At 40.3% G+C, this 18,885-nt stretch overlaps 1 protein-coding gene across 1 annotated transcript in view; it reads left to right on the forward strand.

Annotated features, from left to right (window-relative positions):
• Window positions 1-18,885, forward strand: part of fat2 (FAT atypical cadherin 2) — a 115,270-nt gene that overhangs the window by 43,360 nt on the left and 53,025 nt on the right. The window contains exons 6-8 of the mRNA XM_072264622.1: window positions 420-559; window positions 2,543-2,818; window positions 14,896-15,106. Of these exons, the coding sequence (XP_072120723.1) occupies window positions 420-559; window positions 2,543-2,818; window positions 14,896-15,106 (627 nt within the window). The remainder of the gene's footprint in view (window positions 1-419; window positions 560-2,542; window positions 2,819-14,895; window positions 15,107-18,885) is intronic.

The following is an 18,885-nucleotide window of genomic DNA, read 5'->3' on the forward strand; positions in this document are numbered from 1 at the left end:
TTAAGACTAGCTTCCACGTGACATGCACAGCTTGAAAAAGTACATGCTACCTCTCTTGTTCCATCTTATGATAGTATCCCTGTGGATGCCTAAGTAGGGATAGGAAAAGTGAAATATATTGCAGGTTCTTTCAGCTGTGTCTCAATAGTTTTCTTTCATGTTTCTTTGTAATGAGACTTTTATGCCTTACCTGGTTAGATAGAGTGTCAGGTGAAATATTAGGCTGAGTGTACTCCAGCATTATTTGTGCTTGGTTATTTGGAGAGTATATGCCCAATTAGCACAGTTGCTTTGTACAACTTGTGCTTCAAGTTTAAATAAATTCTGTGCATCATAGTGAGAGGTTTTTTGAGTTCTTGTTGTATCTGAGTCAAGTTCCTTTGAAGCTGTTTCACTCATCTCTTCTTAATCTCGGACAGGTGGGGATGATGAGGAGGAGTTTGAAATTGAGAAGAACAGCGGTACAATCACCATTGCCAAACCACTAAATGCCAGCCGGACATCGAATTACAATTTGACAGTACAATTGACCAATGGAACAGATTCCGTCACAGCTCAGGTACAATTCAATGGAATTAAATCCAGCCAAATGTAAGGTGGGAGATCAATTTCAAAGGGGCTGTATGCTGTTAATGTCAAGTGTTGATCTTGGGGTCCAAGTTCACAGCTCCGTGAAAGCCACTGCAAAGGTGAAAGGGCAGTGAAGAAAGCATATGGTATGTTTACCTTCATTATCTGAGACACTGAGCTCAACAGTCAGGACGTTATGTTGCAGCTCTGGTTGAGCTGCGTCTGGAGTTTTGCATTCAATTCTGATCGCTCCATTGTAGGAAGGATGTGGAGCCCTTGGAGAAGGTGCCGAAGAGGTTCACAAGGATGTTGCTTAGATTAGAGGGCAGGTTGTAAAAACTTCAGTTGCTTTCTCTGGAGCACAGAGGCTCAGGGAACACCTGATAGAAGTTTCTAAGATTATCAAAGGCATAGAGTAGAGAGTCAGTATCTTTCTCCTGGAATCAAAACTTTTAATACTAAAGGGCAGGTATTTTAAAGTGAAGGGGGTTAAGCTCACACAGAGAGTGGTGGGTGCCTGAAATGCACTGCCAAGGATGGTGGTGGAGGCAAATACTGTATGATCAAGATATTTAAGATGCTCGTAGAGAGGCACATTAATATGCAGAGAATGGAGTACGGATGGGCAGGACGGTGTTTAATGAATTATTAGTAATGGATCCTGATGCTTTTGGTCCGAAGTTCTTCGGAAGTCAAGAATGAGACATAAAACTCATTTCTTATGATTGCATGTTAAATGTTACAAAAACAAAGAACAAAGGAAGGAAGATGAAGTATGAGGAAGGAGGAGAGAGTGACTAAGTGTGAAAGAGATAGGGAGAGGGAGCAATGAACCAATGTGATGTTCAAAGTAAATTTATTATCTATGTACATATATGCTACCATATGCATACAACCCTGAGACTAGTTTTTTTGAGGACCCTGAGATTGGTCCTCTCATACCACATCACTGATAATAGACAATCCATTCAAATTCCATTGCTTGATTTAACCAATAAGATAGCCGCCATTCAAGTAATGTCATTAAAACTAAGTAGTTACAACTATTATAAAACCTTGTATATACAGTAGGTAATTATACAAAAATACAAACAAGTACAAGGAAAATAATAATTAATCAGTCCGATCCAACAGTAGTTTAAATAGTTGACATCACATCATGGGCTGGAGTGTCTAGATGAGTAAAAACACAAAATGGTGTTGGCAGGTGAACTTTTTATTTCATCATTCATTCAGGGCTTTGTGAAGGACATGTGCTGAAACATTCTGTGATACGGCCAACAGTAAGTGGTTGCTACGTAGTGTAGAGAGTTGCAGTGCAGGCACATTTGTGCAGCTTTGCTGTTACAATGGAGGGCACTTAACTTGGCCTGTCCCTGTTGTGATCAAGCACCTGAGATGAGTGAACAGTTCGTTGCTGAGAGGAGTGTTTGTAGAGTTGGAGATGTTTATATGTAAATATTATCCTTTGGAAGAGATTAGATGGCATGAGGTTAGTAAAACAGATGCTGACTTAATAGTTCCATTTTATACAATTGCAATTACTCTAATATTTCAAACCTACTTAAGTATACACAACACATAGACTGAATGCTATTTCTGTGGGAAAATTTGATAAAGTACATCTACAAAGCATAGTTGCAATTTTGCAGAGGTTAGATGCAGAGCAGTAGATGCATTCTATATTAGACAGAGCAGTAGATGCATTCTATATGGGCTTATATTATGGTAAAATTCCTCAGAAAACACATGTATCTATAGGTAAACACAAGGGATTCTGCAGATACTGGAAATATTGAGTAGCATACACAAAATGATGGAGGGATTCAGCAAATCAAGCAGCATCCATAACCATTTGATGTTTCAGTGCTGATGAAGAATCTTGGCCCGAAACATGGTCCCCTGTGCATGTAAGGTTCAATAATGACTTTCAGATCAGCACTTTGCAATTTCTTTTCTCTTTATACATTAGGCATACGTCAAGGTGATTGACATCAATGAACACCGGCCACAGTTTTTGGAGAGTAAATATGACATATGGATTCCTGAAGACACTCCTCGCATGACTGAAATTCTGCGGATCAGCGCCCAGGACACAGATGGGAGTAACAAGCTAATTTATACCATCCAGAGCAGCGTTGATCCTGAGAGTGTAAACCTGTTTTACCTGGACCCTGCCAGTGGTGTGCTACAGACTGCTGATGAATTAGATTATGAATCAATCCACTTGCACACTCTTACCGTCATGGTAGGTGGAAATACATTACTATCGAGCACGAGGCAGCCTGACAGTTTCACAGTTGTATAGAAATTCTTCTGATCTATTTGGATAGTTTGGATAGGGTAGATTTTATGTAGCAACTTTCAAGGGTCTCGCTCCACTTCATCAGACTATTTGTATACGTAAATGGCACATTCACCAAACTTTCATGAACATGAAGAAGATCTTTGGAAGTTCTTGATTAATAGCAACAATTATAGTGCTATTGAGCTATTAAAACTAAAATTTCATGTTATCCTAAAAGTTTCTTCCCAGATTTGATCAACATTCTAGTTAGCCACACTCACCATCTTTTATCTATTACTGCCGTTATTGCAATGCGCTGTAAACACTTTAAACCATTTTTAATAATGTTGTTTATATTGTGAATACTTGCCAGTATTTATGCAGATACTATTTCATGCCTGTACTTTAATCTCTAACTTATTTTTATATCATTCTTTATTCTTTATAAAGAATAAAGACTCAACAGCAAATTCCAGATACATGTCTATGTATGTGGCGAATAACATTGATCCTTGAACTTTGCCCTTAGAAGTTCTGCTATAGTGTGGTGTATGTAACTCCTACCGACAACAGATAAAAGCAGAAAATGCTGAGGGAGAAACAGAATTAATGCTTCCTCTTTCTGCCATCTCCCAACACTCTACTTTAGAGCAGCAAATGCATATTACTCCACTGTCACATTTTCCATTCCCCGTTGCCAGCTCACCTCTTTTATATTAAGTAACAGTCTGTACAGATATATGTGGGATCCTTTTTTCCACAGGGAACTAGACTGAGACCTTTAAAGCCATTTTATCTGGGAGTTTACGCTGATTACAGTGTCTGATGTAATCTCAGACTGTATTAGAAAATATTTGTACATTTGGCAGAGCTGATATGAAATTCAGACAACTCTGGACACACAAGAAACTTCAGATGCTGGAATCTCAAGCAACAGGTGCTAGAGAACCTGAAGTGAGTTGTGCAACACATGCAGGGGCAAGGAATTTTCAATATTTCAAACTGAAATCCTGCATCAGGATCCTGATGTAAATATTCAGTCCAAAATATCGACAATTTCTCCACCCCCGCCCCCCCCCCATGAGGGTACTGCTTCTTGACCTATCAGATTCCTCCAGCTGATCGTTTCTTGATTCAAGACTAAAGTTTGCATGTATATGGAAACAAGCAGTGGAATGTGTCATTTGCGCTAGCAATGAGGATGTGCTGGGGGCAGCCTGTAAACATCGCCACACACTCCGGTGCCAACAGAGTATGCCCACAATGCTCAGTGAGACAACACAGATCACAACAAAAAACAAAACAACAAAAGCAAAACAAACCCCGGTCCTCACTCCAACCCATGCACATATACAATCCTCTAACGAACGGTCAATGCCGTCTTCATCAGCCTCCAGCAGATTCAGATTCAGACAGCCGTGATTGCAGAAAGCCTGAAGTCACACCAGACAGTGATTTCAATTGAACCTTATTTCTTATACCAGAATACCAGGGACTATATTGCCATTTTCAGCTTGAGATAGTTAATTGGGATACTTCAATTTCAATTTAATTTGGTTCCATAGCAGTGGCATTGAATGAATCATAGTCTGATTCTGTGGAGGCTGAGGATTATATTTCTGAACTGGAACTAATTTTCATTAGTCCTAGCAACATATGGGAAAACCCTGAACTGAGCCAATCCTGCACCATCCACCATATGTTAGTTGTCATTGAGCAAAATGATAAATTGCATTAGTTTCCAAGCCACTGGTAACCCGACCTTGATTCAAGGTCAGAAATGCAATATTCCTGTAGCCTATTTTGCCATATTTCCTGATTGTAAAGCCACACCCAAGCCTTTAAACCTACAGGTTATTTCACTTTTCACCACAAGTACCATGATGTGATGTATTACCACATTAAATCACATCTTAAATCAAGAAGTAGGCTTCAATATAATGGATTCTTCTTCTTCATCTTAAGCCCATCACCTTGACTGAGGCATAGACTGCCAACAACAGCTCTCCAGAGTCCTTTGCCCTGGGCCGTTGGTCGATCAGCCCTGTGGCTTCCGCTTTCACCTCACAACTTCATTCATCTTCTAGGCAAAGATCCTTTGCTCTTCCAGGGATGATGTCTTTGGAGCTTCTGCTGGTGTATCTATAGCTGTGGGTTTGGAGTCGCTAGCCCCATGCCCAACTCTCCTCCTTTTACAGCCAGGCTTTGGACTATCCATGGCACACATATATCCCAGTCCATCACAGCCATCCCTGGTAGAGCCATACCCACTATTGAGCACATTTGCAAGGAGTGCTGCCACAAGGAAGCAGCATCCATTATCAAGGACTCCCACCACCCAGGCCATGCTGCCTTCTTGCTACCACCATTAGTCAGGAGGTACAGGAGCCTTAGGTCCCAAACCTCCAGGTTCAGGAACAGTTATTACCCTATAACCATCAGGCTCCTGAGCCAGGGTGAAGAATATCATTCACCTCATTTCTGAACTAATTTCACAACCTAATGACTTACTTTCAAAGTCTCTGTGTTCACGTTCTCAGTATTATTTATTTATGTGCACAATTTGTCTTCTTTTGCACATTGGCTGTTTGTCAGTCTTTGTTTGTGTATTGTCCATTGATGAAGTAAGTTTCATGAATTCTATCGTATTTCTTTATTTTCCTGTAAATGCCTGCAATAAGTGAATGACATACAGGCACTTTGATAATAAATTTACAACTCTGACAATAAACAAGGACAAAAAGACATTATCCCAGTTCTAATTAACCAACAATATATATTTTATAAATGGAATGTCAAATTTCAGATGAAGTAAAAACGTTTTCAAGAATTCAATGTCATTTTTTTTAATGTAGTTGTTCAGAAACTGGGCAGATTAATGCCCCAAGATGAGATTTATTAACAAAGCAATTGAACGGGAGAAATTTGACTTTACTTCCTAGTGTAAAAGGAATTTGTATTATACTCCTTTTCCTTCAGCACAATTGAAATTGGAGACTATATTACAATAGCTGGGCAATATATCTGGCAAGCTATCTCCAGTTAGTAGTTTTCAATAAGAAAGGATGACCAAGTATTAATACAGCAGTTATCATGGCTTTAGGACACCGTAAACCTTTTCACTGCATGAAGAATAATGTGGTTATAATCAGATAACCTGTTCGAATGTGAGTTGGCCAGTGAATGAGTGAGCTCTCATAAAACATGGGGTTGAATCATTTACACCCATGCAAAAAAGCAAATGGAGTCTTGGATTAGCTTGTCAGTCACAATATTTTTGAATGGAGACCTAAAATGTCAAGCCTGTTTCTGTTTCCACAGATGCTCTTTGACCTGCTGAGTAATTCTAAACATTTTCAGTTCTATGTTTTTATCCCAGATTTTCTGCCTCTGCAGACTTTTCTTTTGTTCTCCCATCATATTGTTCATTGATTAACAAAGTTTAGCCTTTTAGAAATGTTCAGCAGGTGGCTGGCAGGCAACTTTGTAAGAAAACACTGAGATGTAGATCGATAGATACTTTATTGTAGAGAACATAATGTCATGACAACCGTTCTCTTTTCTGGTGCAGCAACTCTCGGCCAGCTCAGATATTGATGGTCCTTGGTGGTGAAGATTGAAATCCACCACTCAGGCTTAATGCTGTGTCCTTCTTTTTGTCTATGCTTTCTTCAGATACTGGTCAGCATGAAGGCATGCTAGTGTAACAGTAGAGGGAGGATGATAGCTTGTATCTCTGGATTTGAGTTAATTAGATGTAATGCTAAGTTGCTGTTTCCCATTATCTATTCTCTGCAGAAAGGTAGCAAAGCTACAGCAAGGAAAATAAGCTGGCATTTACTTCTCCATTTATATCAGATGTATGGCTGGTATTCAGCAACTGAAAGCACTTGCATTTTCATTATGACATTATGATAATGAAACACCAAGCAGGCGTTGTAGATGTGATATTAATCAAAAACTTGACGCAAGCCTACTTATATGCATAAATGGCACTTTCATCAAAAGTTCATGAGCGTGAAGAAGATCTTTAGAAGTTCTTTTTTGGCAGAAAATATGCCCTTATTAGTTCTACTATAGTGAGGTAAATGCAACTCCTTCAAACAACCGCAGATAAAAGCAGAAAATACTGAGTGTTCTCAGCAGGTCAGTCAGCACCTGCAGAGAGAGAAACAGAGTTAACATTTACTCTTTCTGCCATCTCCCAAAAAACTAATTTAGAGCTGCAAATGCATATTACTCCACTGTCACATTTTGTATTCCCAGCTCACTTCATTTTTTTGGTGAAGTAACAAACTGTACAGATAAATCCAGGATCCTTTTTCCTATTGGGAACTAGATTGAACCCTTCAAGGTCACTTTATGTGGGAGTTAATTAATTGAGGTTACACTGTCTGGTGTAAACTCAGGTTGTATTGGAAAGTATTGGGCTGCATGTGGCAGGGGTAAAATGGGCTTCAGACAATGTGGACACACAAGAAACGGCAAATGCTGGAATCAGGAGCACTGAGCAAGATACTGGAGGAACTCAGTGAACTGAGCAGCATCTGCAAGAAAACAAAATAATTTTAAGATGCTTGGGGAGAAAGCATATGCGGGGATGTCAGAGTTGTGTTTTTGCATAGTGTGTGGAAGGTGTGTGAAACACGCAGCCAAGGATGGTGGTAAAGATATATGTACACTCAGAATATTTAAGAGACTCTTAGATAGGCAGATGGATGAAAGAAAAATTGAGCAGTATGTGGGAGCAAAGGGTTAATAATCTGGCACAACATCATGGGACAAAGGGATTATATTTGTGGCACTATTCTATGTTCCCTTGTAAAGCTTGACCCAGCCATATAAAGAGAATGTTTCCAATGGTGGAAGTGTCTAAGACCAGAGGGCACAGCCTCAGAATAGAGGGGCATCCTGTTAGAACAGAGATGAGGAAGAATTTCTTTAACAGACAGTTGTGAATCTGTGGAATTCTTTGCTACAGACAGCTGTGGAGGCCAAGGCTTTATGCATATTTAAGGCAGAGGTTGATAGGTTCTTGATTGTCCAGGGCATGAAGGGATACGGTGAGAAGGCAGGAGAATGGGCTGAGAGGAAAACTGGATCAGCCATGATGAACTGGCAGAGCAGACTCGAAGGGTCAAATTGCCTAATTGTACTCGGATATCTTAGGGTCTTATAGTCTAAGATGAGGGTCAGATATAAATAGAGGATGTCATTGCGGCTGATGAACAAATGCTTGGCCAAAGATGGCGGTTTCAAACAGCATCTTAAATGGGGAGAAGGAAAAAGCAGCAGAGTTTAAGGAAGGAGTTCCAGTGTTTGGGACTGTATTAGTGAAACTATGACTGCTGATGATGGAGCAATAATTTTCAAGAAAGATCAGGAGGCCAGTTCACACAGTGGACAAATATCCCAGAGAACTGTTGGCTACAAATCACCATGTCGGGGAGGGAGAGATCCCAGATGGATCTGAAAACAAATCAGTTACCACCGCAAACATTGACATCTCCTTTCTCCTCACATGTGTTCCTTGACCAGCTAGTGATTACTTGTTACCTTAAAGATAATAAATACTGAATCACTTGAGGGCCAAATCCATTGTGTTTTAGTTTTGTCACTTAGCGTATTAAACAGGTCAGAAAATAATTCATTAGAAATAAGCAATTAAAAATTACCATGTGCCCATATTACTGACATAGACAGAAAAGCAATTAAGTCATAGTCATACTTTATTGATCCCAGGGGAAATTGGTTGTCATTACAGTTGTATCATAAATAATAGTAATAAAACCATAAATAGTTAAATAGTAATATGTAAATTATGCCAGGAAATAAGTCCAGGACCAGCCTATTGGCTCAGGGTGTCTGACCCTCCAAGGGAGGAGTTGTAAAGTTTGATGGCCACAGGCAGGAATGACTTCCTATGACGCTTTGTGTTGCATCTCGGTGGAATGAGTCTCTGGCTAAATGTACTCCTGTGGAGGAGTTCGCCACTCGGACTGCACGTGGACATACCCGACCAAAACTTTTCCATGGACGGCTTCCAGACCGTTCCGGCTGACCGGAAGTGCACTGAGAGTGGTAAGTGTAAAGGAGTTGGGGGCTTGCTGTTCTGGTTAACAACGGATGGTGCAATCCTGGTCATATTACAATCGAGGAACATGTTTGTAGACCGGATATTGAACTTTTTGCTGTTGGACACCGGCCATATTCCACCGAGATTCAACACTGGGCGTCACGGGAGGTTGTTCCTGCCTGTGGCCATCGAACTTTGCAGGTCCTCCCGCGGGGGGTCAGACACCCTGAGCCAATAGGCTGGTCCTGGACTTATTTCCATCTGGCATAATTTGCATATTGTTGTTTGATTGTTTGTGGTTTTTGTATTTCTATATTTATGCTCTATTCTTGGTTGGTGCAGCTGTAACGAAACTCTATTTCCCTCGGGCTCAATAAAGTATGTCTACATCTATGTCCAGTGATTCTCAAGGGTGATTCCAGAGAAGAATGAGAAGGAATCCTGGAAGATGGAATTGAGTAGAATAAAGATTAAACCCAGAATAAGTAAGGTCCATTTCAAATTATTATTTCTAAGCAAGTACACTCAACAAATACATGTAATACAGTTAGTGGCTACTTTATTAAGAACCTCCTGTACCTAATAGAACAAACAGTGAATGGAAGTCTGCGGTTTTCTGTTGCTGTAGCTCATCCACTTCAAGGTTTGATGTGTTGTACATTCAGAGATGCTCGTCTGTAGACTACTGTTGTAACATGTGGTTATTTCATTTAATGTCACCTTCCTGTCAGTTTAAATCAGTCTGATCTCTTTCATTAGCAAGGCATTTTCACCTACAGAACTGCCATTGACTGGATTTGTTTTCTTTTGCACCGTTCTATGTAAACTTTAGAGACTGAGTCCATAGTTTAAAAGTCTAAGCAAGTGATATTAGTATAGACTTTTTAAAAAAGAAAAGTTAAATCATTCATAAAATATTGGTTCAACTGTGTTTAAAGTTCAAAGTAAATTTATTATCAAAGATATGTGCAATAATCTTAAGCACATACATATAGCTAGGGTGCCCAAGACCTTTGAACTATACAGCTGGTGCTGCTGCAGCAAAAAAAAAACAAATTTAATGACGTATGTGAGTGATGATAAACCTGTTTCTGATATGGGTCTCTTTTGTGGACTGACAGTCATTGAAATCTTTAAAATCTTTTTGGAAATCTTTATTTTCTACAATTTCTATAGCTTTGAAAATTAATTCACAACCTAATACATTGACTGTTCTATTTGGAAAAGTTCTGCATCATATTCAGGGTATTTCATTTTCAAACCAACATGTAATTGCATTCGTTATATTGTTGGCAAGAAGGGCTATTTTATTGAAGTGGAAAGATGCCTCTGCTCCTACACTAATTCAATGGTTTTCCCAAGTAATGTTATGTCTTCGTTTGGAAAAAATTAGAAGTAGAACTTTTGATCCCCGATTCGATTTTGAGAGAAGGTGGGGCTCTTTTGCCAAATATTATCATTTAATTTGAATTAATTTATATCGTTTCCTTCCAATTTTATGTTATATAAATGTGATTTGGCGGTTGTTGTTTTTTCTTCTTTTATATATATAGATTATTGTAAGACGTATTGCTCCAGGAGTTGGTTCCTAATGGTTTTTTTCTCTTTTGTAGTTAGTGGGTTTTTTTTACGTCAGTAGGGGTTCTCTTTTTTCCTTCTTTTTCTTATAAATTTTTTTTTCATTAGCATATATAAGTTTTTCTTTCTTCAGCTTTATTAATTATATATATACTAATTTGTTGAACTTCTGTATTTTATAGCTGTAGAAGATTATATATCAATAAAAAGATTTTAAAAATGAAAATGAAATGAGAGTGGGAAGGGGTTAGAGAGAAGAGAAACATGGTTGGAAAATTGGAAGGATGAGAGAAGAGAGCAGGGAGCAGGAAGCAATAGAGAGTGATGCTGTAATAATTAATAAACCATTTGTTTGGAATCAAATGACCTTGCCTGGTGTCTCAGGGCTGGGTGTGTCTGCACCCACACTACTGGTTCTCCTTCTCTACCATCTGTCCCACACCCCTCCCACAGTGCTCCCCCCTCACCACTCTCACCAGCCTTTCCTCCCACCAGACTTACAAACTCGTTCCCTACTCCATGTTAACAAATACAGTAATGTGCAAAAACCTTAGATGCCCTAGTTTGATATATCTATATGCCTAAGACATGAGATTTATTTTCTTGTGGGCAAATTTACAGTAGAATGAAGAAATACAATAGAATCAATGAAAAACTGTACACAAATAGAGACACAAACATCCAATGTGCAAAAGAAGACACACTCGGCAAATACAAAACAAACCATTAAATATATAGTAAATAATATTGAGAGCATGAGTTGTAGCATCTTTGAAGTAATTCCAATAATTTAACCAAAAAATAATTGAACCAGTTCAAACTGTAGCATTGGATCTGTGTCAATAATGTTCTGCCAGAAAGACAATGAGTCCCAGCAAATGACTTTGTAAGTAAAGGCTTGATGGACAAAATGGCAGCCTTCCAGAACAGTTCCTGGATGTTTTGCCAATATCATAAAATTGGATGTGTTTCATTTTCAGAAGAGTGTGATTTGTAAATCACTCTTAAATAGTGACATACAGTACTGTACTAAAGTGTTAGGCACAAATTTATATATCATTTAATACCACTGAGCTAATACAAAGCTAAGTACTCTTGTTTCTGTTTCTCAAACTCCTTTCAATTTTAATCAATATACAGTACAGTGCAAAATTCTTAGCCACCCTAACTATATATACAGTATGTGCCTCAGACTCTTGCACAGTATCTGAGTGAGATTAATTGCAGTCTCTGATATCAGACATGATAACTTAATGAATTCATTTAATGCATCAAGTACAATCTATTGAAATGTTTATTTATTGTTGAGCAGGATGGTGCTGAGTTGTGACCACTGTTGAGGCACAGCTCAAGTTTAGTTATTACTTCAATTGTTTAAATTGTTCCTTCAGTTTGCAAGGACAGTTTTTGGGACACAGAGGGGACTTGGGTGTCAGGTTAGGATTTAGAACAAGATCATGGGGAGAATTAAGAGTGTTCAAAGACAAGCAACACAGACGTGGGACCATCTGCTGGAGGCTGGAATTGGAGGCCTATCTTGTGAGTGGGAGGGAGGAATGGGGCTCAATTTTACTTTTGCTTTTTGGTTGTTTTGTGTTTGTTCTGTCATGCACTGTGGACATGCTATTTTGGCACTGGAATGTGTGTCAACATTTGTAGACTGCCTCCAGCGCACCCTAGGATGTATAGGTTATTAATGCAAAAGAATTTCACTGCATATTTCAATGTACACATGATAAGCAGACATCCCACCTCTCCCGGAAGTTCCGGGAGTCTCCCACATATTAATAGAGGCTCCCTGATGCCCGAAAATTACACACAATATCCCGGAAATCAATTTTTTTGAGAGCGAGCAATCGAGAGAGAGAGAGTGAGTGCGAGAGCAACCATGAGCGAGAGAGAGAGAGAGAGCGCGAGAGCGACCACGAGAGAGAGAGAGAGAGAGAGAGAGAGAGAGCGCCATGGGAGAGTGTTCCAAAAAAAGAAAATATAAAACGTCCGTCACCTCAGATTACCCTAAAGTGTACCCCTGCTTAATAGGGGTCAAAATAATGACAGTGTTGCTCACTGCACTGTTTGGAACAGTGACTTTTCTATAGCCCATGGTGGGTTAAGACTGTAAAAGACATATTGAGGTGAGTTTAACAGGTGTCATTCGTTCATTAGCATAGCTAACGTTATTTAAACTAGCTGGCCAGCTGCTAAGGAGCTACTCTACTGCAGACATCCCACCTCTCCTGGAAGTTCTGGGAGTTTCCCTCAAATTGATGGTGCTACCTCCCTGAAATGAGTTTTTGCAGGGTGGGATGTCTGGATAAGTAAACTTGAATCTTGAATCTTGATTTTATTTCCAACCATGAATGAATTAATATTCTAACATACTTTAAACTCAGAAGCAAGGATACAGAATGTACAATGGTTGGGGAGCTTCAATCCACCACCCAGAGAGTCTTGACCAAGTGGAATGAATAACGGAGGGTAAAATCGCTAAGTGGGGCTTAAGGCAAGCAAGTGAGCAAACTTGAGGGAAAGCCTCCACTGCCTCAGGTGAAGGAGGCTCATGTCAATGTCCGGTAGGAGTGACCACCTGTACAATTCTTAAAGATACAAGGTCTCACATTCACACTGAGGACAGCCTTCATCAGGAGAGTGAAGAAGCTGCAAATGTTGCAAATCTGAAACAAAGACAGAAAATGGTGGAAACACTTGGTTGCTGCTGAGTGCTTCTGGCATTTTCTGCTCTTGTTACAACCAACTTCACATTATGTGGAACTGCCAACTTCGCAAATTAGAGCGATTTAGGTAGATACAGTTTTTGATATAGTCCTGAATCAATGACAATGATAAGAGAATTTGCAGAAGAAGCATAACATAAAATGAGTTTGCAGTCTGCTGCAGATACACCACTGGTCAAGTGGTGCAGCAGTTAGTGTTGCTGCCTGACAGCACCACAATACATAAGAGCAGAATTAGGCCATTCAGCCCATCATGTTCATTGTACTAGACTTGATCCTGACCTCTAGCACTGTCCGCATGGAGTCTGCACATTCATCCTGTGACTGTGTGCGTTTCTTCTAATGTCCAGGTTTCCACCCCACGTACCAAAGATAAATGGGTTGGTTAAGTGGCTGCTATAAATTACCCCTTGGTGGTGAGAGAATCAGAAGGGAAATACATGAGACTGCAGACTCCAATGGAGGGAGTTCAGCGACCTACCAAATCCCTCAGAATGAGGTTGGATCAACATAGGAGAGACAGAGCAAGTTTCAGGACTGTAAGGAAGTAAGAGACACTGATGGAATTGCTTTCAGAGAGCTTGCAGAGAATTACGTGCTTCCCTCTGCGTCTCAATGTGATTTCCTAGTTGCAGCTGCACATTAGATTAGATTAGATTAGATTAGATTATGAGGACACGCAGTCCTCTTTTATTGTCATTTAGTAATGCATGCATTAAGAAATGATACAATGTTCCTCCAGTGTGATATCACAGAAACACAGGACAGACCGAGACTGAAAAGCTAACAAAAACCACATAATTATAACATACAGTTACAACAATGCAACAATACCATAACTTGATGAAGAACAGGCCATGGGCACAGTAAAAAAGTTCAAAGTCTCTTGAAAGTCCCACATCTCACGCAGACGGGAGAAGGAAGAAAACTCTCCCTGCCATGCCCGACCACAGTCCGACTCTGAGTTGTCCGAAAACTTCGAGCCTCCGAACAGCCCTCTGACACCGAGTACCGAGCACCATCTTTGCTGAACGCTTCGACCCCAGCCTCGGTCGCCAGCAGCAGGCAAAGCCGGGGATTTTGCGGCCTTCCCTCTGGAGATTCTCGATTGCACAGTAGCAGCGGCAGCGAACCGGGCATTCCAGAAGTTTTCTCCAGATGTTCTTCTGTGCTTCTCACGTCTGTCTCCATCAAATCAGAATTGTGACTGAGACTGAAAAGCGAATCAGAATCAGGTTTATTATCACTGACATATTTGTTGTTTTGCAGCAGCAGTACAGCGTTATACATTAAAAAATTACTAAGTTACTATCATAAATACATAAAATTAAATTTAAATGGTATAAAAAGACCAAAACAGTGAAGTAGCATTCGTGGACCATTGAGGAACCTGATGGCAGAGTGGAAGAAGCTGTTTCTAAAACATTAACATCAGAGCCACTGTCTAGGGTTCTTAGATCTTATCCCAGGTCAACTTTGTATGGGGCATATATTGATTTTGGTGTGATTTAACAGCTCCCGGATGCCAGAAGAACAGGGTAATCTGTTTTGTTTTACTCAAGACTATATAAAGATGTAGTTTTTGAAATCTGTATTTGTCAATGAAATTAAATCTTTCTGTTACCGTTGCTTATGTGTGTGTTTGACAGGTACGAGACCAGGAAGTTCCAGTTAAACGGAACTTTGTTCGAGTCAATATTAATGTGGAGGATTCCAATGACCACCCACCCAGGTTTACCAGCCCTACTTACAAAGGCAGCATCATAGAAAGTGCACCACTTGGATCTGAAGTTCTGCAAGTAACTGCTTTGGACAAGGACACAGGAATGAATGCAGAAGTCACATACTCCATTCAATCAGGTAACAATGTAAACATAACATATCTTAAAGACATGGCTTAAGGTGAAAGCTAAAATGTTTAAGGGGAACACGAGGGGAATCTTTTTCACTTTTGGAATGAACTGCAGGTGATGCATGTGAGCTTGATTTCAACACTTAAGAGAAGTTTGGATGGCAGGGTATTGAGGGCTGTGGCCGGGGTGCAAGTCAGTGGGACTAGGCAACTTAAACGTTTCGGCATGGACGAAGTGGACCAAAGGGCCTGTTTTGTGTGTTAACTTTTCTATGATTCTATAACTTAAATCCATGTTGAAATGAGTATCTAAAAATATTTAACATATCCTTAAGCTTTAACCCTGAAAGTTTTATATTTCCTTTATCACAGCAATAAACTGTTCTATAATTTCAGGAGTTTACTCTGAAATTGGAATTAATTGATCATTGTCACATGTCACAAGATACAGTGAAAAGATGTAGCCTGTGTGAATACAGTGAAAAGCTTGTCTTGCATACTATTCATACAGATCAGATCATTACACAGGACATTGAGGTAAAACAGTAACAATGCAGAATGAAGTGCAACAGCTACAGAGATATTGCAGTGCAGGTAATTACTAAGGTGCGTGATCATAACAAGGTAGTTTGAGAGGTCAAGAGTCCAACTTATCACACCAGGGAACCCAGGATCTACCAAGCCATATTTTGATTCTGTATAACATAGAAGTTCAGAACATCATTCCGAAACTTGCTGTTCAAATCCATGATGCTATCTTCTGCTTTCCAATATTATAGGGATGGGTGGAATTTCTTTTCTGATCACTTGCATCGAATACATTTTCTGTGCATGGGAGAATATTGGCCAGGGTGATGTTGACTTCCACACACATTCTGTGCCACTGAAAGTTAATGTGTGCAGGTGATTACATCTGGTAGCTGATATTTATGTGCTTCATGCTGGTGACGAAAGGTAAAATTCTCCCCAGTTCCCAATGTTCTTTCTTCAGTTCTCTGAATCTAGCTAGAGGTCTCACAACTTTTAGACTATAAGACCATAAGATATAGGAGCAGAATTAGGCCATTTGGCCCATTGAGACTGCTCCACCATTTCATCATGGCTTATCCATTTTTTCCTCTCAGCCCCAATCTCTTGCCTTCCTCCCACCTCCCAACCCATATCCCTTCATGCCCTGACCAGTCAAGAATTAATCAACCTCTGCCTTAATCAATACATAAAGAATTGGCTTCCATAGCTGCCTGTGGCAATGAATTCCACAGATTCACCACTCTCTGGCTAAAGAAATGCCTCCCCATCTCCGTTCTAAAAGGATGTCCCTCTATTCTGAGGCTGTGTCCTCTGGTCTTAGATACTCCCACCATAGAAAGCATCCCCTTCACATCTAATCTATCAAGGCCTCTCACCATTAGATAGATCTCAATGAGGTCACCCTTCATTCTTCTGAATTCTAGGGAATACAGGCCAGAGTCTTCATATGAAAAGCTGTTCAATCCTGGAATCATTTTTATGAACCTCCTTTGAACCCTCTCCAGTTTCAGCACATCCTTTCTAAGATAAGGGGCCCAAAACTGCTCACAATTCCTCAAGTGAGGCCTCACCAGTGCTTTATAAAGTTTCAAAATTACATCCTCGCTTTTATATTCTAGTGTTCATAGTTCTAAACAATAAGGGCTTCACTGATTCCTTAATGTCACTCTGCTGAGAAGTGAGACAATTGTTACTTACACAATTTTAAATTCTTAATATATATTTCTTATTGCAATTTATAGTAGTTCGATGTGCTGCATTGTACTGCTGCCGCAAAAGAATGAATTTCACGATGTACAATAGCTAGGGTGCTAGAGAATTTTGTAAAGTGCTGTATTTGTCAACAGGAGCAGAGAGCAAATTTGTAAAATTGGCAGGAGCAAAAGATGTTGGGAAAGGTGAGAGTGAAGTGCTATGGGCGGGTGACGAACAGGTGGCAGAGAAGGAGTGCTGGAGAGAGGGTGGTGCAGGTGCAGCACACCCAGCCCTGAAACACCAGGCGAGGTCATTTGATCCAAACAATTGGTTTATTGATCATTACAGAATGTCTCTCTGGTGTTCCCCACTCCCTTCCCTCTCTTTCCCTTTTCCCAACAATGATTCTCATCTCCCTGCCCCCTTTCCACTCTCAGTCCACAATAGAGACCCATATCAGAATCAGGTTTATCTCACGAAATTTGTTTATTTTTGTGGCAGCAGCACAGTGCAATACATAAAATTACTACAGTGCAATATATAGCATTACTACAGTGCTGTGCAAAAGTCTTGGGCACCCTAGATAGACATAGGAGAAGAAGCAGGTCAGTTGGCCCATTGAGTCTGCTTCACCATTCAATCATGGCTGATCCTTTCTTCCCCTCCTCAGCCCTGCTCCTCGGCCTTCTCCACATAACCTTTGATGCCGTGACCAATCAAGAACCTATCAATCTCCACCTTAAATACACCCAACCTCCTGGCCTCCGCAGCTGCCTGTGGTAACAATTTCCACAAGTTCACCAACGTCTGGCTAAAGACATTTCACCACTTCTCTGTTTTAAATGGATGCCCCGCTACCCTCATGCTGTGCCCTCTTGTCCTAGACTCCCCCACCATGGGAAACATCATTTCCACATCTACTCTGTCTAGGGTTGTCAACATTCGAAAAGTTTCAATGACACCCCTCCCCTTCCTTCTAAATTCCAGCGAGTACAGGCCCAGAGCCATCAAATGTTCCTTGTATGATCACCCTTTAATTCCCAGAATTATCCCTTGAGGACCTCCCCTGAACCCTTTCCAATGCCAACACATCTTTTCTTAGATGGGGAGCCCAAAACTGTTCACAATACAGATGAGGCCTCACCAGAGCCTTATAAAACTTCAACATCACATCCCTGCTTAAATTCTAGACCTCTTGAAATGAATGCCAACATTGCATTTGCCTTCCTCTCCACCGACTCAACCTGCAAGTTAATCTTTCGGGTGTTTCGCACAAGGACTCCCAGGTCCCTTTCCATCTCAGATTTCTGGAGTTTCTTCCCATTTAGCAAATAATCTGCACATTTATTTCTTCTGCCAAAGTGCATGACCATGCATTTTCCAACATTTATTTCATTTGCCACTTTCTTGCCCATTCTCCTAATCTGTCTAAGTCCTCCCGCAGCCTTCCTGTTTCCTCAACACGACCTGCCCTCCCACCAATCTCCATATCATCATACGTGAAAGAAATGTTTACACAGGACTGTAAAAACAATCCTATATATATATATATATATATATATATATATATATATATATATATATACTTGAGTGTGGTCATATATACTTAAGATTAGCTTATATACTGAGGCTGGTTGTATGTACCAAAAGTAACACGCAGAGGTATCTGTACATTAAATTACTGACAGGAAATGATAAAGTGACAAAGTGACTTGGCAAGAGGAACTCTTCTAGGTAGCGTCAGGACCAATGAACATGCAGTAGGACAGTGGCTGTCGGTGTCAGTATGAGGTGTGGAGTGTAAGTGTGTTGGGGGGTTGGGATGAAGGGTCCTGAGGGACTGTGGAGATGAGTGTATAGGTCATTGTGGGGTGGTTTAATGGGTGCAGGTGTTGATCAGCCTGACGGCTTGGTAGAGGTAACTGTTTTTGGCACCTGGCGGCTCTGGTTTGGATACTGCGAAGCCTCTTCCCTGATGGGAGTGGGACAAACAGTCCATAAGCAGGTTGGGTGGGATCCTTCATGATATTGGTGGCTACTGTTCATGAGAAAGAATGACATT

This window comes from Mobula birostris, chromosome 7 (assembly GCF_030028105.1).
Source record: "Mobula birostris isolate sMobBir1 chromosome 7, sMobBir1.hap1, whole genome shotgun sequence".
In the NCBI taxonomy this organism is placed as follows: Eukaryota; Metazoa; Chordata; class Chondrichthyes; order Myliobatiformes; family Myliobatidae; genus Mobula; species Mobula birostris.